General features: G+C 43.5%; 1 protein-coding gene across 4 annotated transcripts in view; it reads left to right on the top strand.

Moving 5' to 3' along the window:
* The window catches only part of LOC105252077 (homeobox protein homothorax), a 376959-nt gene that overhangs the window by 143522 nt on the left and 210242 nt on the right, over nt 1-23195 (top strand). For all 4 annotated transcript variants that reach the window (XM_025413054.1, XM_011259291.2, XM_025413053.1 and 1 more), the window contains exon 8: nt 16041-16049. In XM_025413054.1, the coding sequence (XP_025268839.1) occupies nt 16041-16049 (9 nt within the window). The remainder of the gene's footprint in view (nt 1-16040; nt 16050-23195) is intronic.

Below are 23195 nucleotides of genomic sequence, written 5' to 3'. Positions count from 1 at the left end.
GAGACGTTTTGTTGAAAAGAATATTTGATTAAGGTAGACCCAGCTGTTTTCCTGCACAAAATAGACGAGAGATCTCTTCAATCTTATCTCTGTAAACTATAAATTATGGAATCATGACGGAACAATCTTTAATACACTTTAAACTTTGAGGAAAAGCGAGAAGGAGGTTCTCTCGAATTCTTACAATTCACGAAACGGAATCGATATCCGAGGGGAATTAGCCGGCGCGTTCCGCGCTAGTCGGCGATGAATCACGCGTGCTTCTGTCACGGGGAGGGTGCCGCGATGACTACAAGTTACAATTCGATTTCTCGAAATCGACGATGAGGATGCGCGCGGAGATGTCGGGTCGAGGAGGCTGGAAGGAGGAAGAGGAGCCTCGGTTTCTCTCGGCTTCTCGGTTCTCCGTCCGCTTCCGCGGGGTATCAGCTCGCTATACGAGCTTTAATCGCATTCGAATGCAATGTTGCGGAAAATTTCATTTGAGCGAGGCACGAGGGAGCGAGCAGGCGGGACGGGAAGAAAAGGGGGAACGCGGAGGACAGGCTCGGGAGGAGTGGATCCCGCTGTGACTTTGTCTCGACTTTACGGACCCCCAGCCGAGCCCTCCGTTCGCCGCTCCGTTCTGCCGTGGAAGACACACACAACATTTGCATATCCACTGCTCGCTTTCGCACACGTTCGCAATTACGTGGCATCGAGCGCATCACGATGATCGAATCTTTTTACGATGCTGCAAATCGCGGCATTATGATAGCACGATGCTCGCGCAATTACGAACGTAATTGATAAAGCCGTCGAGATGAGTCCTTCATCGAGAATGACTCAGTTGTGCCTTAAGTATTTTGTACTCATAAAAATTAGTCGGTCTCGTTATCGGCATTAAAACACAGATATATATATATATATATTTCTCACTATATATTTACACATTTCTGTTGTATTATTAATCCTTATCCTTTAATAACATGTGTCTATGCGATAAATGAGCTTTCTGGATAAGCATCTCTTAATCTCTAGAAAAATTTCGTTATTAGAGACTAGAATATCTCGCAGTATTTTTTCAAATCCTTAACGACGCGATCTCTGTCTGTAAAAATCGCGTTATCGTCGTAATTCCGGACACGCGCGGTGCCTGCGAGATCAGCGAAGCTTTCGTCAGCATTCAAGGCGCGTAGGATTTGATGTCGTCGTTACATGTCGAGCTCCTAAGACGACGTGAAGAGCTGTGAATGCTTGCTCATCAACAGTATTCGATGTCTTACACGTTGTTTCGCTTCCCTGTTACACAATCGACAGTACACATTGCATTAATGGATGATATCAATTCATAAGTTTCATTGATCGTATTTTTCCTTTGAATTGGAATTTGTTGACGTATCTGCATAAATATTCGCATACCTTTCGCCGAAGATGTAATAATAAATAATATCGCGCTTATCGGAGAACAAATTTTTTCATACAATATTGACGCGTATCGTGCTTTCATGATAAACATCTTCGCGATAATGTAAATGGATAACTGATGTTTTGATCGAAAGTACAGCATATCTGACGTCGCAGTTGAAATTATGAACGCAACATTATGCTAATGTCATTTTATCGCGGTATTTATATAGGTAGAATCATCCTTCTCGTTTTCGAATGTGAATCTACCAAGCTCCGTAGACACGCTGGACACGACGACGATCGGGGGAAACGAATCGTAAACAGTGAGGAGGAGAAGCGGGAGTTGCTTGGTCGGTCGAATCGCTGCATTTACATTTACAACGAGACTGATTGAATCTTGATTGAAAATCCACTTAATTAAGGACGTGCGCCATTATGTTTATTGCCCGGCGAAGCGTGCGTGGTCGTCGGCGATTGCAAGGGGGAGCCTCGAATGTTTGGCAAATGCAGGACACGGCCAATCGTCCGCTGTACTAAGAGTCAATGCATCGAGTAATTCGATCCGCGATATATGTACGTTTCCGTCGAAACTATATCGATTTACGTCAATTAAGCCGCGTGATTAATTGCTAATTAATTTCCTCAGACAGCAGTAAAAATTTTATAAAAGTAACGGTAGCATTTATTTCGAGACTCGCGTAAAAATTTGAAAGGAAGTTTTCTAAAATCGCAAAAAGAATACTCGTGATATTTTTACGAAACTAATTTTATAGAAACGTTTCCAATTTAAAAATCAAGTTTTGTTTTACTTCGCGGTGATATAATTTGGTCAAAAATATATTCGAGAAAAATTAATTATAATCTCTAGTTTTTTTTCGTTGCTACTTAATATAGATTCTTTAGACTCTTTCATATAAAAAGTATTCTATAAAAAAAGGATTGAAGAGAATTAAAGGCGAGACATATATATTTAAATTGCAAGTGGAATTGTCAGAGAAAACAGATATACGATCATACGTTCGAGCACCTGTAACAGCAAATATGTGCGATTTTTCACCTCAGTACAGGAAGCGTCAAGACACGCGATCATCTCGCGTTCGCATCTCAATCGGCGGATTCGATCAGCTCTGCTGCCGTATCGCAATTTGCAGGATCGCTCCTCATGCTCGGGGTCCTTCGGCGCGCTAGGCGAAAAATCGCCAGTTAATTGGGATCAAGACGTAACCTCGTAAGCGTCGCGGATCTACAGGGACACGCGGGTGCAGTAGGTAGTAGTTACATCGTCTCTCACAGGTAGCTTAGGCACTTGTACACGCAGACAACGAGGTACATGGATATTCGTCGGCGTACATACACGTACGTATACATACGTACTCGGCGCCACGAAGAAATAAAGGACGACGTCCGATCCTAATTAATTACCTGTTCGCTAATTACTGTAATTATATGTTGCCACACCCGCGCGTTCGAGCCCTCCCGGTCGTTGTCGCCCCTCTCGCTGTCGATCTCTTACTTTAGGCGAAAAGGGAAAGGAGTTCGTGACGAGGCGGCAGTAATCTCGTTTCCGTAGTCGTATGATAATTGGAACGATAATTCGAGATTTCATCGGATCATTTTTTTTTCCTTATTTTCCTTTCGCTTTTAATGCGATAGTATATCTTGACAAGGACGAGTTCAGGACGGTCGACGGAGGGATCGCTGATAATCTGCCGGTTTACGCGGGCTTCGCTAAATTGGCTCGTCGCGCATCGCGGACAGTAAGAAATATGACAGCTGATCGGAGCGGATGATCGGAAGGATCGAGGGCGGTTAACTCGAGCGACAGGTGGCGACTGCAAAAACTTACCGTCTTCAAGATTACGGGAGAGACGATACGTTCCCCATTGTGGATCTAAGCAACAGAACGGATCGCGAAAAAGCGCGTGGTAAAACATTCTTTTTAATGCGATCGATCCTCTCTGATGAATTATAATGACTTGAGCGTATACAATTATCACATGTACATAAATATCTTCCATAAATATTTCCCATCGTAATGACAAATTCTTTCTTGATTATACGTCAGATAAGACCCTGGTATCGTGTTATTTACAGACTCGATGTGAAAGATGACAACGCGCGAATAGCGTTTCTCAAAAAAAAGCATCAATGACTAATCTCTAATCTCTAGTAAAAGTAGCTTTACCGTTACACGCCGATATTTCCTATCCGGAATTGATACTGCCGTGTGCAAATGACGATGCGCTCTTCCTTAACACGGAGCAACGCGTGTTTTCCTCAGTTTCGAAGATATTTGATACGACGCGACGCGCAAACGTGTAACGCATATTGCATGAACGTGTGCAGGCGAGTTCTCCAAGACCAGTCCTGAAGACAGTGCGACACACGAAGTGGTATGCCAGCGGTATTAACCTCTCGGTGGTGTGTATGATTGGGCCGGCACATGTCACTCGTTATGTAAATGTCCGAGTGTTTACGAGGAGACACCTCCGGTAACTAGCACTTCACTCGTGACTATAATGATGCGCTAGAAATATCTCTTCCTTCTCATTCTCTTTCTCTTCCTCTTCGTCTTTTACTTCGCATCCTCCGGCGACACCCGCTGATATTTCTCATCAAGACGATTGCATCCGCAGCCTCGACTCACGTGAGAAAAATTCCAAGACACTTTACTATATCTTAATTGGTACATTCTATCGTTTATTAACTGAAGATAAGTAATTTAAAAGGCTGCTTTAGTTGTTTGATATCGACTTTCTGGTTAAATTAATCGATGATGAGCCGCATCCTTTCAATTATTACGCTGACAATGTATACTCGATGCTCGGTAAGATGTAATGATTTTTTTGTTGTTGGAATTTCATTATTTATAAACTCTTTTTGTTGTTGGATTTTCATTATTTATAAACTCGCTTTAGAATACAGAGCTTATTTTATTAATAGTTGTTTATTCATAGTTGGGAAAAGGTGGAAATGAGAGAGATTAATATATTTATTATATCATTATACATTTTTCAAATGATCCACAAAATTAAGTTGTATCTTTCTAGATATTTTTGATATTATTAATTTGTTAAACTTCCTTGTTATCGTTAGCTAATTCATAAACTAATTTTGATATTCGCATTATGCTGAAAATTACATTTTGTTTGCATCGATCAAGAATGAGTACAGAATCATGTTTTCCGAAAATATCATTAGAATAGTGTCGCCTCTGATTAAAGATTAAATTAAAATAATTCGATTTAGAAAATTGCGGGATTTCGTGAAATTCGAAACGATGCGATAAATCATGTCAATGAAGCGAATGATATATTATACAAGTAATACCTTATATGAGGAATCTTTCTCAGAAGCTTTAAATCAACGTTACACGAATCTTACATGTTCCACCGATCTCTTCGCGCGCCACCGAACGCGCTTTAACGGTTAATTTACTGTGGAAGCGTTAATAAATCTTTTCACGAAATCTCGTTTATCAGGACGGTCCTGGCGGTCGGTCAGGCCGCTTGTCTCGCTCATAATTAATTAGTATCGGCGCCTAGCCCGTTCTCCGACATTAGCCGATATAAATGAACGGGAGAGGGGGACGACGCACTCGCCTTCTCTCGCGGAGTTTGTTAAGTCGCCGAGATATAATCAGTATCGATCAACTACTCCTCTCTTCATTATAATTACGCCGGGGGATTTTTTCCGTTGAATTAAAGACTTATCTCGTTCTCGCTCTCGCTTCGCTCGCACTTTCAAGGAGATCGTACGTTAATTGCCAACTGCATTCACTCATAAAACCGAGCGATCCCCAAGTATGTTGCCTTGTATTCTTCAATTGCATCGCGGCAAGGTCGTACGTGAACGGCGCGACTCCTCGTAACCGCGAGATCGTATCTGCCTGATGACGCAGGCAACGATGATCACTCCGTAGCGAAAAGATATACCATATCTTGATCACCGGCATACAAGGCTGCACTTTATACCGAATTTTTTATCGGTCGCGAACACGCGTCGTCTCGTGATAGCCGCGCTACGGGGATCATCGACGGGATTAGGATAATTTTCTGCGGCGGACATAAGAACCCAATCCCTTCAACCTGCATAATAGATACAGTACGATGCAGCGTAAGCTTTCTAAATTGAACGACGCTTATATGCGCATCAGCGAATTCAATGTTTCTCTCTCTCTAAAGAAACTAGGGAAAGATAAATTCGCATATTAATTAAAAAAAAAATAATTCGCGCAATTTTAATTTGCAAAACGGATAATTATTTTCAAAAACAAATATCGCGAGAGAGCTTAATAAAATAGTCGCGGTTAGAGGGTACTGTAAAAGGCGAAAAAGAAAGAGCGAGATGAAGATGATGAGCTGCGACTCGCTGAAGAGTGCTGAGAGAGCACTCGTGATATCTTTTCACGTAGTCCTTCAGCAATAGTGCATAACAAGATACGGGACTTTGCGTTAGATAGCGGTAGCCTTATTAATAACCCCTGTAGATTTTCTCTCTCTAATGCAGCAAGGCAGCGGCGAAGGGATTATCCCGTTTCGCTACGCGCCGCTTCGTTACGATATCCGGACATTCGCAGGAAACGAGTCTCGACGTTGCGAAGAAACGACCGAAGCCACGTGAGAACCGAGAGATAGTGGACATGGCATTTCACTTAATGATAACTCGTCCTCCCTCGAGATCCGAGAAAAAGGATCGCAGACTGAACGAGAACCGTTCTTCTTATTCTCATTTATTTACATTATCGTCGGCTCGATCTAACCGACGCCAGGATTGTGAAGAGGAATCCTGGTTGCTCCGCGAGATTTCGTCACTCCTCATCGAGAATCATCGGAATAGGATGGCGTCATCTAAAATGCACGACAGCGAAGGATCATGTGATTATTGAGACGATTCGATAGCATGTCAATCGCGATCATCTCCAATCTAAATAAATCGAAAGTCTGAACAAGACGCATCTCTCAAACGAGCCATCGAAAGTAGATTGGGAAAGCTTCCACTTTCCCACGATTCAGATAGTATCAATTCCGACACGAAGTCCAAGGCGTGTCGGCGAGTCTTTTTCCCCTCTTTTTTCGTTTCATTTTCCGTCTCTTTTACTCTCTTGTATCGCCGTGGATCCTTTCCGTTTAGTCGACAGGAAAGTCGACATAACTCGACAATGGAGGGGATTTACATGCGCGTGTGAAATCGCCATAGTATCTCGTTACAGGTCGTCGTCATTGCGCGTTCGTCGTCGTGATGGTGCCTCCAGATGCCACGACGACGACAATGACAACGACGACGACGACGACGACGACGATGGCGCATCGAGCCTCGAAGATCGTCGATGCAACATTGACAAACTAGGTATGCAAATATCTACTGCAAATACACGAGGTAACGGCCGGCGATCAAAAGTCATGTAATGGTATGGGCCACCATCAAGGCGAATAGCTATGGTGTGGGCGTAGCTGTACGCGGCGGAAGATAAGAGAGAGAGGCCAAGCGGCGATAAAGCGAGATCGCGTCTTGCCTCCTTCCTCTCGTAGTCGACTTCTCCGCACCGTGGAACCATTACTTTGTCTCGAGCGTGATTCAGGGATATGTCATCGTAAGCGACTTCGTCCCCAGCGAGATTATTGAATTCGTTTAGACGTTTGAGCTACGGCGACACGCGAAACCGCAATTTCGCTTTTCTGACTCTTCCTGTTCCTTCTTTCGATTTCAGTTGGCACGAATCTACACGCAAACTGATGAAACGTAAACTTGAGTTGTAGAATTTAGAGAATAATCTTTCGAATACTATCAAGGAATAATTATCAATTTTTTTAAATTGTGCCGTAAATAATTTACGGAAAAATTTCTAGATTATAGTCTCGTGTAGAATAAATTATTTTGCATTATTGATTCAGTCAATCTTCGCTTTGTCTTTCATCGATATATTAAAGATTCGAATCGTCGCAATTCTGGAGTATTAATACGTTATGGTACCAGTAACGGCAAACTAGGAAGGAATTATCACGAACGCGAGAAAGGGATAGGAGATGGAAGTGGAGAAATACCTCCCGGAATCGTTAGTATACGACTGGTATAAGTATTCCCGTCCGCATAGCTAAGCGGGCACAGTGGCGGAGAGCGAAATGGCCGGGACCGGCATGATGTCTTCCACATCCTGGCTATCTTACGCGGCACTTACCGGACACGACAGATAATAACACACGGAGAAGAAACTAGTCGTTGCTCTCTACGGAACCTCCTCTCCCTTCCCAACGCTGTCCGGTCTCCCTCGCTCTCCTCGGGCTCCTCCTCCGACCTGTACGCGCGTATCCTTGGCGCTTCCTACGTAGCGCGAATTCCACGCGCTAAGTGCGGTTAACGCAACGAGGCGCGCGGGGAATGCAGACAAAACCGTGACGCGAGATGCAGTCATACCGCTCTACTGCAGGATCGTTTCGCGGGATTAATTGTCCGCAAATTCGTAGTATGCGGCTAGAAACATCGATTCGACTATAATTGATTTCTTACTTATCGCGGGACGCTCATCGCTCTCTTCTCTCAGAACGCGCGATGATTCTTTTTTACCAGCTAGCACCGGAAAAAACGGCTCTTTCCGCTCGCGAGATATTTTAAAAATAATCGCAACGAAAAATCCTCGAAAAATCGTTGATACTTTCTTCGCGATTGATAAACAAGGGAATTTATTAATATTATTTCCCGGGGAAATTCATTGTTTACAAGAGAAGGATCTGTTTTTCTCCCTTCAAAATTCTCTTTTACACGCCACCTGGACGCTGACGACACGAAATTTTTGTTTATCTAAATTGAAATGCCACGAGGGTTACCCGTGAACGCGGTCGCTAGAGTCAGCGGACGGGAAATCACGGGACGCAAACGCGGACGAGAGCGTGTTGCATATTTTACATTCTGTTGACGTTCACGCCGGACACAGTTCGTTCTCTCGTTCTCTCCGAGTGTCGGCAAAAAAGTATGGCGGTTCCGAGGCGAACGGCAGGACCGAGTCGGGTCACAGGTTTTGTACTTTTTACAGGGGACGCGGCTATGTGGATGCGATTGCGGCGTCGCTCGGTTCGTCCGGTATGCGGACCGAAGCGGGCCGAGAGCGGAACATCTTTTGACCTCGTCCTTAATTTGCGATTCCGCGCATTTTCGCCAACATCCGGATATTTTTCCTTTTTTCTTTCGACTTTGCTCTTTTAACGCGTACAACATTCGCGATATTATTCTTCTCTAAAAAAATAATTTGTTAAGATATATTTAAAGAAATGAAGATTTGTTAGTAACATTAATTAATCGAGCACCGATCGTATTTTCGAGACTGCACTTTTTATTCCTACGCTAAAATAATTGATACGGCGGGAAATTTATTTCAAGGCGGCGGTGACTTTGATTATATATTATATTGCCGTCAATTAACATAATTTCTATGTAGTCCGAAATAATTTATGCGAGCTGAGACTCGACGTGACGCTCGTCGATGCGAGATTAACTGCCGATAGCACTCGTAATCTGTAGAGACCGCGTTTCCACGTTTTCTCCCTTTTTTCCCTTCTCTCGTCGGCGTCCTCGGGCGAAGGAGCCGCATTCCTGTCGGGATTTGTACGAGCGTGTGTGATGTGCGTTACACATCCGTAACGCGCCACGACGGTTGCCAGGATGCGTTATATTATCTATTCTACTAGGTAGATTTTGCCGACGAGTAACGCGCAACGGTTGCAAACGTGGACGCATACTTGCCAAACGTTAGTCTGGTCTGGCTCGTCTCGTGGGCACATCGAATATTTTATTTAATATAAAACACAGAGCGCATTCCCGCATGCTACGCGTGCCGACGAAGCGGCGAGGACATCGGCGCGACTACATCTTCGCGGCCATTGTGCTCCTCGTGCTAGCGGGGCTGCGAACGTAGGTATCTACGGATTGTCGTAGGTTCTCAACTTGAATTTCTCGCATCACGGAAAACTCGACTTCTTTTAATTTATTAATCGTTTCATTTTGATAAAACTCCGATTATCTCTGTCGCGAGTAAAAAATAACATTCCCAAGAAGTAACGTACAAATATCGCACACGAAATGCATATATTTTTAGCAGGATTTAGCAGCTGGCAACATCGCCAATTACGTAGCTACAAAAGTTCAGGTTGTCCGACATACGTACCCGACAACTTTTACCTGCGTCCGCTTTATCCAAGTTCCGCGCAATTTGTTCGACAAACTCTCGATTACTCCTGCGTGCGGTTACGTAAGCAAAGGAAGGCTTTTTTGCGCATGCGGTTGCAAGAAATAAATAAAGGAGGAGCGTGTAGCAAGTGGGCGCAGCCGTGCGCTCGCGTATCCGCATGCACCGGAATTAAGTGCACGCTACGATCCCGAGCGCGTATCGCACCTGCCGCGCGCAAAACGAGCACGTTGGCGATGTCAAAGACCCGTTTTCTTTTCGAGAACCTGACGTCGAACGTCCTCGATCCGCCGCGCACACACATGTCGGCGATACATCTCGCTTTCGAATAAAGCACCTAGTCATCTTACATCCCACATTTCATTAAAAATAGCCGATAATAATTAACGTCGAAACCGTGATCGTGAACGTGATTAGACGAAATTTTGGCAGCTCGTCGTATAAATTTCTGATCGACATTCTCTCGAGGATCCGTGAAGAACTTTTGGAGAACCCCTGCCAAGTCGGCATTTCGAGATGTGCGTGACGCACGTACGTGAGGTGTACACTGACGCGGCCAGTTCGTCGAGGACACTGCCGCCGCCAGCAAAAACGCTATTGAGTTAATCAACTAATTTATAATTAAAATTCCACGATGGGCATCGTTCGAATGGTCCCGTTGTTTCCTCACCGAACTCGAATTGCAAGAAGCGAACCAGCTCGCTGTCTGGTACCGCGTCGTTTCGCGGTAACCGTCATCAAATTCATAGAACGCCAATTAAGCGCCCGTCGACACACCGTGCCCTTCGCTGGTTCCCCTTGAGAATCGCGCCTCTGTCCGGCAATTTCGCGCTCGAAAAAAAGTCGACCCAGTTTCGCGGCTCGTCCCGTCCTCGAGCGGAAACGCCGCGCGTTTTTGCTCGCCGAAAAGGCAACGGAAATGGGATGGAATCGGTTTTAATAAGCGAATTTACGCGTTTCTAGGCGATTAGCGATAATTGTAGCCGTTAAAAAAAGAAATCAGAAGACTGCAAATACTCTGAATTTAACACTCGTTATACTCGAGGCTAGTAATTACAGCTTAGATATGTCATAATTCCCCTTCGTTTATCTTTTTAATACGCAAAGTACAGATTTCGCAAGATGAGAAATGTCAAACGGAAACGCAAAGAATAATAGAGATCCGAGTGACCTTTTCATGTTCGAGGTTTGTTATAAGTATGATAAAAACTATGTAATAAGTATTAATTATATTTTTCTCATGGCATCAAAATGCAAATTTCATCTATTATTTTTTTTATAGAAGTCATTTTTTCTGCTTGTTTGCTAATATAACAGTTGATTTAGAACAGTGGAGATGACGATATCAGCGACATTAGTTGTCACATCCTTGTCACTTGACATGCTCTGTCAAACACGATGCTTAAATCGCGTTAATTATCTCACACGTGTCTGTTCTTTTTTACCGTCACTTACGTAATGCGAATTTTTAATCTTTCGAGAGATTTTCAAATCAACAATCCGCTTTATGACGTCAACATCTATTTGCAGGCTTCTTGGCAGTAATGACGATTAAATATATTCATTAGTCTTTGCGGTTTCCGCGAGAATCTCCTCTTTTTCCTCGTGTTTTACTTCTGGCTTAATGTTTTAATCATATTAACTTTAAGATTTAAATTATAATAAATTATAATAATTATTTCAATTTTTTACATAATGATATGAATGTTAAAAATTCGCAAAAATTACATGAAAGTTTGTCAAATCCGCACAATGGTAATTTTAATCCTTTCGAAAATTATACAGCAAGTCATTCTCCTACTACTTGTGATGAGAGACACCGTATGTTGTCATTAATTATTCATTATCAATCCCGTTAATCAAGTATTCACTGTTTTTAAAACAGTTTCTATCAAAATAATTTCGGTCGTTTAAAAGACGAATACAAACGGACGAATTTAAACATTTTTTATTGGACATTTGTTAAGGAGATTGTAAACAAGCCACATATCTCTGCCATTTTCTTTGACAGGGTATAAAGAATGTTCGATTGATTCCCGGGAATCGAAGAATATCGGAAACGAGCGGCGTTAGTTTTTAATAACGAGATTTAAAAAGAAACAAACTTGCGAGAGTTGCATTCGTCTTTTTGCGAGAGTCCGTTTGAGCGACGTGATCGCAGTTTCGGGGAGCGGTTGGCGATTCGCCCGTCGATTTCGGAATCGTGTTTCGATCGATATCGCGCATTCTTGCTCGCTCGCCGCTCGCAAAGGCCGTCAAAGGGACCTCGCGCGACAAATTGAGTTTACGCGCGTCAGGATTCAAGACGCGATCCTTCGGGCATTATGCATTCGACGCTTTTTCGCGAATGCCATGCGCCGCACTGGTCGGCATTTCTTCCACGCGGCACATTCCGCGGCGAGGAATTAAAAGCTGTCTCGATAGAGATATTACCGAGCGGAGCTCGTTCGGCGGATTTACTGTAGCGATTATCCCAATTAACCGCGCGCCCTTTCAGCCTCCTCTCGAGCTTGGACTACGAGCTCGAGTGCCACCTGCGAATCAGTCCCCGCGACGCGGTTTTTGAGCCGCGTTACGTTGAAGTAAGACGTTAAGTGCATCCCATACGTTTCCGGAGAGCGTTACGACCGTCTCGCAAATTCCCATTAGCGGACTTACCTCTCATCAACGTCGTCCTCGTCGGTGTTAAACGTCGTCTCATGCAGGTTTTTTCCCACAAAGTCGCCGCTCTGAATTCGGCAGATTCCAAACGAAACTCCTCCTCATTGTCAGTATTACGTTCACGGTTAAAACATATCTGAAATTCAAAGAGGGATTTGCGTGAATCGACGAGAAGTAGTCTTGTATTTAAAACTTACGTAAACTTTTAGCACTTTTATATGCATCTGAATAAAAATCCATTTATACCATATTGCATTTATTCGCAATTCTTATGCATTATACGACATTTATTATATATTAATGTCGTAATATTTCATTTATTCTCTAGATTTGATGTATCTTTTTCGAAATTTATTCTTCGCAAATAATTGCTTTATCTTTGAATTTAGAATTTGTTTTATCTTCCACTTAAGTCGCAAATCAACCATTAAACGTACATCATCTAAATTTTTCAATGAACACAGCATACAAAATCTTATACATTGAAGTTGGCTCGAAAATACCTATTAGGATTCATTCCGGCTAGCCTTGTATCGGCGTCATCCTTTTGGACGTGTTAAGCGTCGGCCGGCTTTTTCTCTCGATCGCTCACCACGCCGACGAATTCGGCAGATTCCAGACTCCGGCTTCTGCCCATTGTCACCGTTCGTCCACATCAGCTCGTGCAGTGTCGGCGCGGGAGGGACCGAGGAGATTAATTAGGGACGATGTTTTAGCGGCAAAAATTGGAATGAGGTGGGAGGGGGGATCGGGCAAGAAGCGGCTGCATCAGCAGCCGCCTTAAGTCGCGCTAACTAACCCGGCAACACCACGCGACGATCGAATGGACCTCATCGCCCCCTGCCTGCAAGAACGTGCTACAAATTAAGCCCGGATCGGCAGAAACCATCTCGAAAATTTAGCCGTCGGCTGTTGCTCCCTACACTTCATCGTCTCGTACGCTCGCAAACAGGAACGGATGGTAAAACTTTCCTTGGTCCAAATTCAATTATTTCTCCAAGAGTGTCGAACAAAATTTATAACTTTTTCTATGGTACATAAAAATGCACACACATATATATAAAACTACGTAAAAAAATACATTTACTTATCAATTTTTTTACAAGATATCGATGACTATGATTAAATCGATCCATTCAATTGCCCTCAACTTGTCACTTTGATTATATATTGTTATTCATGTCGAAGTAAATCTAATATAAAATAACGCACAGAAAATTAATGGCTATTCTTATAAATAAGATATAATGATGTATTAGTGTTTGTAGCTTGGCAAGAGGCGGAGATATATTTCACGACGACAACAGACGACCATAAATACCACGACAATCCGTCGTATCCTCCGAAATAATTGATTTATTTAACACGCAGCGAAGAATCACGTCGCGAGAAGGCACGAGGTCATTGCCCTCGCGATTGAAAGTGTTTGCATCTCGCAGAGAGCGATGTCGATAAACGACTTTGGAGAAGACGGGGATCGAGATTTCGCGGATACAACTCTGCCATCGTTTGAACAAATCTCTCCTTTGGCAACTGCTGCGACGATTGTCGCGATATTTACGATGGTCGCCGATCGTCATCACGTCATTTATTCCGTTCACCGTGTATTTCGTTGGTAATGTTTTACGTGGCCAATTCTCTCATCTTATTCCGCACGTCCTACCACTATTCGCACCGTCTTTTCGTCGAATCTTTGTAATCATTAATTTATAGTTATTTCTCCGTTTACATTTCCATCTCCACCGCCGCTGCTTCTATTTTCACGACGGACGAATTATTGGCATCCTCGCGATAGCTGCGAGAATAGCCGCTGAATGTTTGCGTGTTCCGTCTGTAGAAATTTGCCATTATTTAAAGTTGAACCGAACAAGTTATTTTCTTTCGTCGAAAGAACGCGCCGACAGCTCTTACCGTGCGATTAGATAATAGCAGGAAATAACTAATTATTCTTACGGTTCTTTATCATTATTCAAATATAAAAGAAACTTTCCTCTCGAAAGGAGAAACATACCTTATTAAAATTAGTACCTAATCCATCTTCTAAAGATTATTCCATCTTCTAAATTGTCTGTCTTTAAAAGTCAATCTAAAAAATAGCAGACTCTACGGAATGCGAGTGTGAATTAAAATGGATTGTAGAATATATTACGCTACTTGGTACAAGATTCCAATGCGCCTGCTATTCATTTAGCGATAACCGCGGCTACTGTAATTTTTCTTTCCTCGGTTGGTCGGCTGCGAAAGAAACGACGGGCCTTCCTATCGCCAGGAAGTGTTCGGCGTGGCTTTTATCGATCGATCCGCCATGTCGATCGACAGACCGAGGCGCTAATGGGTTAGTCAGAGCCCGTACACAAACTCGGCCCGCTTCGTGCGAGTAAACCGGCTATGGAAGACAGAATGGAGCTCGCGAAAAATTTCCCCGTGCACTTCTACACCTATACATATACCTATCTACCCACTTACACACGCGTGCAAACCGTCGCGAGTCGCTTACATACGTATACACGTGTGCAAAGCCACACGCGAGGAGTGTCGGCTATCGCTCTGCGAGACACAGTCGCGGCTAAGAATAATAAATAGAGATAGACCAAGGTGGAGAGATAGACACGGGCGTGTATACAAGACGCGGTGAGCTCGCGGTATGTGTCTTTTGCGGAGATTATTCCGATGAGTTATATGAGTGATCGTTCAGGCCTCCAGTTTAAATAAAGCCGCGTATACGCGCCCGTGCTTGTATATCGACTTCGCTCTCCATTTTCGCCTGCGCGTTTCAAACTAGTCCCGTCGATTTTCTGTATCGCGAGGCCGGGCACGGCGTATATTTGCGTCGTTGTCCGTCATGAGATATATCCCTCCCGGCAATATATATCTCGGATCGACCGAGAGAGCGACTCTCCTTGGAACGCTGTCGCTCCGCCCGATATTTCGAGTATACAGCGTGCGATTATGAAGATTAGTAAGGACGGATATTAGTCGGCGGCACGAAAAGCGTGTTCGTTTATTTCGCAAGATTTCATTCAGTCGCGCGATTGTCTCGAGCGCCGGATTCGATCTTTCGTTCGATTTATCATCAGCGGTTGCCGCCCACTTGACTCGATTTGACTCGCACAATGAGGCAATTAGAGCCCGATTCTTTATTTAGCGGGAAATGATAAATAAATTACACGTGCGTTGACGAGTAATCGGGGGTTTCGCATTCGCGATATCTTTCGATCGACCTGGGACAAGTCGACATCTTTCAGCCTTTTCCGGATTCCAAGGTATACTCGCGGAAAGTTTCGACTTTGATCTCTGCTCGCGTAAAATCATGACCGAGAAGAATGTTGATTCTCTTTCGCACAATGTGCGGAAAGCGACTTTTTCCCCTTTTGAAACGCTCTTTAACGCCGTCGGGCAATTAGCGCGGAATTAGCCGTGCGTTCGCGCGATCTTTTTATTGCGCGTTGCGCATAAAGTCATTCGGCGCGGTTCTTACCGAAGAAGCGCGTAAACCGTGGCATTCAGACGGACCATGACGAGGCATAAAGTCTAAATATTGATATAATGATCGTGCGTTTTTATATCGATATCTTGCCATTAGAATAGCTGGAGGTAAAAATGTGAATATCTTTAATATCTTTAATATCTCAAAAATTGAAAATGACTAGTATCAATATCTCGATTAATGAATCATGTTTGATATTAAGAGAGCAAATAATATGATACGTCAAATTATACAATACATGCATATATGTATAATTATATTTTTTTCTAGATATAAATTTAATCTCGCATTTATTAAAAATAAATGTCTCTTTTTATGTTTCAGATGCAATGGGTAAGTGGAATTTTTCTCGAGCCATGTCAACATCGTCGGTAAGCGTGATAGGATTGAGACGATTCTTTCGGAATGTAAAAGTCTCATACCATCGCTGCGTGCAGTTTAATTATCGTAATTAACGAAGCGGTTCGTTGTATTAGCGACTCTTGCTCTCCCCCCCGAGAAAAAGCCAAGTTTCCGTTCTGCGTAATCGCTCTTGTTCGAGAAAACTCGCCGGATGAATGATCGTCATAATCGCTTGGTTCGTTTACAGCGTTCACGTGCGTGTCGTGAGATTACCGTCGCTGATACGAAACGTGATTGCATGCACGTGTGAACGCGCATGATACGGTCGCGAGCGTAATTAAAAATGGTTCACGTGAAACTTCAGGATGTTAAAAGGTAAAAAATGAAAATTAAGCTCTCACACACGAAATTAGATAAATGTGCAAAATTTGTTTTTTAAATTCGCGTTATTTAATTCCGTTTTTATTTCGTCATTCGCTATAATAAGTACGACGGAATTAATTGCACGCGATTAAATTTGAAACGTAAAATGTAAAGGCAACGGACGAGAGATAAAAATAGTTTTCAAGCTGAATATACGAGCGAAGAGGATCTCTCAATTCGATAATAATCTTTTTAATGGATCATGTCGACTGTCGGCGATAAGACTACGTGAGACGATCTTGCGTTACCGATCTGTTACGAGCGCAACTCGGCCATTCTCTCCTTTACATTTCTTTTTCTTAATTCTCTCTTACGCGTATAACGCATGCCGCAATAACGAGGCGCTTCGGCTTAATTAGATTAATTAGATTGCAGGCGAGAGAGGCGGATCGCGCGGCTTTCCGAGCATCTGCCGTTAACCGCGTTATCGTTGCCAAAAGATCCCTTCTTTTTACGAGGTATTTCGTAAACAAAACTGCTCGTTTTCAAGAACGGAGGGAACATATAACTAATTTGAGATTTATTTAACCTTTAAAAATACCGATTTACTTTTGCCTCCTTCCGAGTTAATGCTTTTTCAACGTTACGTGGATTAATTATACCGCACTCGTTACGCGTATTTTACATTCGTTATACCCTGTATATTCATTCCAGTAATCATTAATGCAGTATTTAAATCGCATAGATGGCAAAGTCTGATGTTCAAGAAGAGTAGCCTATAAATATTAATGCCTTACGTTGCTTTTACTGCGCTAAGCCGAGTAATGACATGACGCTGTTAGTAATGTCGAAGAATAGGAAACTTCCGTACGGATAAACGAGGTATAGGTAATCACAATCTTGAGCGAGTTGCGCTCGCCTTTCTACGGTAGTCTTTAACAACTCGTTAAAGACGCAACTATCATTAATCCTTTAGCCGGGACACAAAAACTCATAATCAATCTCCGCGGAATAGTGGATATTATTACAGTCATCTCATTAGTGCTTTATTGCCATCCAATCAGATCGATTTACGTCGGTGGTGTATAATTTAACATTACCGCTTAATCGTTAGTCCTCGTAAAATTTGTGATGAACGAGATACAAACATCGTTAGCAACTTGAGTCAATCAACACAATGTACGTATGTAAAGAAGCGCAAATGTATTTCCCACACTTTTTCCTATACAAACAACCGACTCCATTTATCTCAATTCAAATGATATTTGACACATCGTCATTTATTGGCCGCCGAAAAGAAAGCAAAAGAGGAGAAGCTTCATCTCGCAAGAGAGCTCGTTGCCTTTTCCATCGGCAGTTCGGTCCATCAGCTGATAGAGTCGAAACGAAGGCGCGAGGTGCACGCTTGAACTCTTCTAGTTGGACAGTCCGGACCTTCTCTCGCGTTCGCGGCAAAAACCTTCCCGCTGGTCCTACTTTTTGGTCGTTAATTAGTTGCATTTTTTTACGATCTCGCACACGTGCAGAGCGAGCCGACGAAGTGGACGCAGGGAAAAAGATAATCGAGGAGGAAGAGAGACAGGACTGGAGGAGAAGAAGAAGACGCGGCATCGAGGCTCGAGTTAACTCTGAACCGCACCGCGCATAATGTTCGGCATTGTACTCCTCGGCTTCGTCTCCTTTCGTCCTAGAATACACGTGAGCCCTTTGTCCACGCGACTCCGCGACGAGAAGAGAAGCGTACCACGAAATACGTACACTCGCCACGTCGCGGGCATCGCCGCGACGTTTAAAGTGTAATTACCGGTCGTGACTTGAAGTATTCATTAACGCCCGGCGGCAAGAGGCCTCTTATGGGTACCCGGCAATTAGATAGACCGTTCGAGTGTGCATTGGTCGTTGAATTACAAACGGTATCCGAACAATCGCCCGTCAGATACTAGAAATCGTCAGGAAAGTGTCGATCAAAGATTTCCGTTGCGCCACGCGAGTCGTCCGTATAATTTAACGTTTTAATAATAATATGATCGAGAGAATAATAATAATATGTGGAAGATGATTTAATAATTCGTTCGCCATCGTACTCTTTTGTACTGAAACTAACAGTGTACGTAACTAAGTGTTGATATCGATTGCTTCAGAATTCTGACAGGGGAGGACAACTCCTTTCCACACGTACACATATATTTTGTGCGATGTTAGATAAGCGAATGTAAGGGAATTGAAGGAGGAGTATACTAATTTAATACATGCGTTCGCGTTCGACGATACGCATGAAATTAATTTCGCGCCGACGGGTCGTGTTGGAAGGAAATTAATTTCGCATCGTCCGTCTACTTATAAAAATATGATCATGAACGACGTGTATTACAAGCGGCTTAAATTAAGCGCGGCGGTGTATCATGCGTGGATGGGCGATTAATTAAAAAATTCGGTAGTCGTCGTGAAAGGTTGGAATTAAATTTCAGAGCTAGAGTTACGGTTAACGCGATGCGTGTTTGTACTTATTGGGTATCAAGGCCGATTGGATCCGACGAAATGGTGGCGATTTTGGGGAAAGGTCCATCGATAAGATAAAAACAACTTGTGCGCAAATGTCGTCCCTCTGCTCGCGTCCCTTTTACGATTCTCGTCAGGATATCCTCCTTCGCATTTCCATGTTACACGAATACACGTTCCCTTATATTTCTTTTAAATGAGCCTTAATTAATCGTTATCTCGGCGATTATCATCTCTTTACCTCCTTTCGCGCGCAAATTTCCAACAAACACGTCCATCGATTAAAATTTGTATTCGTGAAATAGATGTGGCCTCGGACGGTGAGAGACGGTCGCGAAATGAAACGTATTGACTGCTGTTTGAATTAATTCGGCATAACTAGATTCGCAACGACCGGTTGTCGGGGAACGTTCGTGTATTCCCTCCATTCGTATTCCCCATTTTCCGCGATAACTTGTATACTTATGCATATTAAACGGACGCATCGAAGACGCCGTTGCTTTCGCCAGACTGGCGGAAAGGATAAGATAAGAGGTCCTTACTTTTTCGATTATTGGCCGTTCTCGTTATCTCTGAGGACTCTTTGGCACCTCGTTTCGTGACGCAGAAGTCTCCTCAGCTGCCCGTCGTGCGATTCCGAACGGAGCCCATAATGGCGCGTTTGTCGAATCGTCCGACAATTAGAATGCAAATCTACAGCGCTCGCGTATACATATATACGAGTCGGGTCCGTAGCCGATCGCGGCCCATGCGCAGTTTTATTCGTCGGATATCGGGCCCCGACAAGGCCCGCTTGTCTGGCCACTTTTCGGTGGGGTCCATCGATCGGGCCCCGAAATTCGACGCCTTTTATGGCCCGTTATTCCGCGAATCGATGAGAATAAGAACTCGAGAGCGACGCGATAACGGCGGGGGAATCCATTCAAATGGTCGACTACACGCTCGAACGAATGCCATCTCGATGGGCCTCGTTATTGCATTGATTAAAATTAAATGCCCCTTTCCAAAGTTTTACAAGTCCACGATGCGCCATTCGATAACCAACCCCCTCATCTCCTTCGCCGGAATTGGCGATATGAAATGCAAACGTGGAACCGAATGGATCTTTCGGTATGCGGGATTAACGTTTTGCACGCGCGATGATAAAAGTGTCACGTTGTCACGGCGATTCGTTTCGGCTCGATTTCGGTTCTCCGGACGGCGGTGGTGGCTAAAGTACAAAAACCATAAGTGCTCGGCGCGCGCTCGGAGATAGAATTTCTTACGACCAGAAATACGACGGTATTAAAGTCGATTTTACACCGCCCGGAATGGCTACGAGCCGGTTAACGTCGATCGTCAGGATTTCCCTTACATACATATCGCGCTCGATTTCTCGAATTTACCTCTAATAGCGGATCACAATTTCTCGTACAACGCACGTCGAACGGCTCGAACTTATCCAAGCTCTCCTCTCTTGTTCAACGATAGGGAATGAGAATAGGATTTTTTTTTCTTTTTTTAGCGTCTCTTTGCGAACTCGTATCGGTTTCACGTTTTCGCGGCGGTCTCTTTGCAGTCAGACGATTCCGTAACGTCGCACAGTCTGCGGTCGTCCGACAAATAGATTACGTGCTCGCGAGGAGTATTCTTCGTGGGGCGCGCCCTTCCTTCGTCCCTTCACACATGCCACTCACGTACTCATCCGCGTTCCGGGTACGTCGTATCCGGCAAGAGCCGTCTCGCCCGGCGCGTTCTTCTTCTCTATTCCGTTTTCCCTCCTCGCGACAAGCCTCTCCAAAAATTGCAGTGCGTTAGCACGAAATCCACTAACCATTCCATTATTAAATCTGTGTCCGCATTATATGGGGGAGGACGCCCCGGCGTCGCCGGCATTAAAATTCACGTCACGCCGAAACCGTCGAAACGATGAAATGCGGTCTCCTCGTTGATTTGCCGGAACGGATTACGCATAATGACTTTATCCGCATCGCGCAATTAAGCCCGGCTGCATCGTTCATCGATAATGCACATTTCTCTCGATTAAGAAATTATCCTTTAATTTATCCTGGCGCATTCATGCCGCGCGTTATTTTTATCGCGTCGAGAATACCAACGATTCTTCAATTATTTCTCAATCCGATCACACACAAACGATCAATCAGATTCTTTAATTAGAAGAAAATGTATTATTACGTGTGAGTCATTACTCGATAAGTATATTTGATGCATATTGTATGATGTGAAATAAATAGCGAAATCCTATTATGCGAAAAATTATGAGAATGTCGCATAGTTTGCCGATACTCAAAATTTTTATTCAAAAAATTAATTATTAGATGGAAACCATAGACGTAACATTTTCTAATTGTGATATGTCATCGACCACCGCACAAACTCTGGCACTATACTTTTACGAAGATTCAAATAGCTAAACGCGATTACCCAAGATTTTAATTCGCGATGTAAACGTGCCTCGTCACTATTCATTTTCAAAGTACCAATTTTTATTCCTTTCGAAAAATAATCTTGTGGCTAACATCTCGCGTTTGCTTCTGTATATCCTGGTTATCTGTCTCCATCAATATTTGAGCAAATTAGAATTTTCTTGAATAACTAATTAAAAAATAATAATTTTATAATTTTTATCGTTTACGTGATTATATTCTTTCACACCTATTTTTCTAAACATTTTTATCAATTTTAGCATTTCTACATTTTGTGTGTGATAATGATTTAAATTATTAAAATTATGCATCTAATAATAATCTATATATTTACTTTATTTTATATCCATAATTTTAGCATATAATTCTTAACTGTGCTAAGGCCAAATTCGTGATCGTCTTTTGGCCTTAACACAGTTAAGGATTAATCATAGTTTCGTACATGGCAACAAAGTAATATACTTGTAGAGTCAGAGTTAATTATTGGATGACTCGTAATTTCTCGAGACGGTAGTTTGCTCCGCTATAAATTACGCGATCTGGACATCGTAGATCGTGACCGATCGACTTCTTGCCGCGGGAAACGACCGAGGCGACGGTCACTCCATCGAGATTCAATAAGATGGGAACCAACAGGGCAATCGGCGATCAGCGCGACACACGATACCGAAAAACCGGAACACTCCCGACGAGAAGGTGACTAAATCGACCGTAACCTGCTATCACTCGTCGTCGAGGACGCGCGGACAAGAAAGCTGAAAGCAAGAGTAGAGCGAGGGAACGTGAATTCGCGCGCGTTCCATCGCCGATCGCGCAGAAAAAGCTCGCGCCTGTGATCTTACCGCGCGAGAGAGGACAGTTGTTTATCTACTTATTATGTCAGTCCGATTGCTAATTGGGCATATTTGAGGGTCGGGGCCCCGGCGGTCCCGGCATGTTCGCACGTACGAGAGAGAAGACGGATCCTCCCTTTTTCCTTCAACGAGCAGTCTCTCGCGCCGTCTACCGTATCGAATTTTCTTTTATTCGCGACATTCGTGCGATCCTGCGGTAAGGATCTAATATCTGGCTAACCGGACTTTTAGACGGGTTCGTTGCAAAAACGATCGCATATTTTTCGGTGATCGCGAATGGCTTCGTCTTTAGAGAAGACTATCGCGCGTTGCACACGTGCTTGCAAACGTACCTCCTTTTTTCTGCTGAGTCCTTGCGTCTCCTCCCTCGTTGTTGCAACAGGGATGATAGCGGCGGGCGAGAGATGCATCGCTTCATTCCACGTGATTGGTCACTTAATCCACTTTCCAACGACTGATATTGCATGCGACGATCCTAAAATTCGAATAAGTTGTCCGTGTAATTCTTAATGAGAAATTATTCCATTTCTTGTTTTGCGCTTTTTAGAAAATCTCAGGTTTCTGAAACAAAAAAAAATGAATAACTGAAGATGGTACAGTAAGAAATCATCAAGATATATGAAATGTGATATAAAAATTCGGAAAGTTTCATTCGTTTGAAATAGATTGACAAGCGATTTATTTTCTATAAAGATTTATCTCGTTGATTCCGCTCCGCACGGCTTCCCGGATACCGCGAGGCAACTTTCGCGCCGAGTCTAGGTCATAAAGCAATTTCGCGATCGCCTTATCTTGATATCTCGCAATTCAGCAAACGTCATAATTTAAGCGCGCGGCCGCGAGGAGAGTGAAGCGCGATTAAGACATCGAGCTATCGGTGGACGATGAAAAGGGAGAGAAAGGGAGGCGATCGAAACGAAACGAATGAAGCGACGCGAGAGGGGAAGCGAGACGAAGAATGAGCACATTCAGCGAGAATAGCCGCTCGCGCGCGG

The sequence above is a fragment of the Camponotus floridanus genome, unplaced genomic scaffold (genome assembly GCF_003227725.1).
Source record: "Camponotus floridanus strain SB8 unplaced genomic scaffold, Cflo_v7.5 scaffold6, whole genome shotgun sequence".
Taxonomy (NCBI): Eukaryota; Metazoa; Arthropoda; class Insecta; order Hymenoptera; family Formicidae; genus Camponotus; species Camponotus floridanus.
The sequence above is the reverse complement of the archived record's forward strand: the minus strand, read 5'-3'. Positions and strand labels throughout refer to the sequence as shown.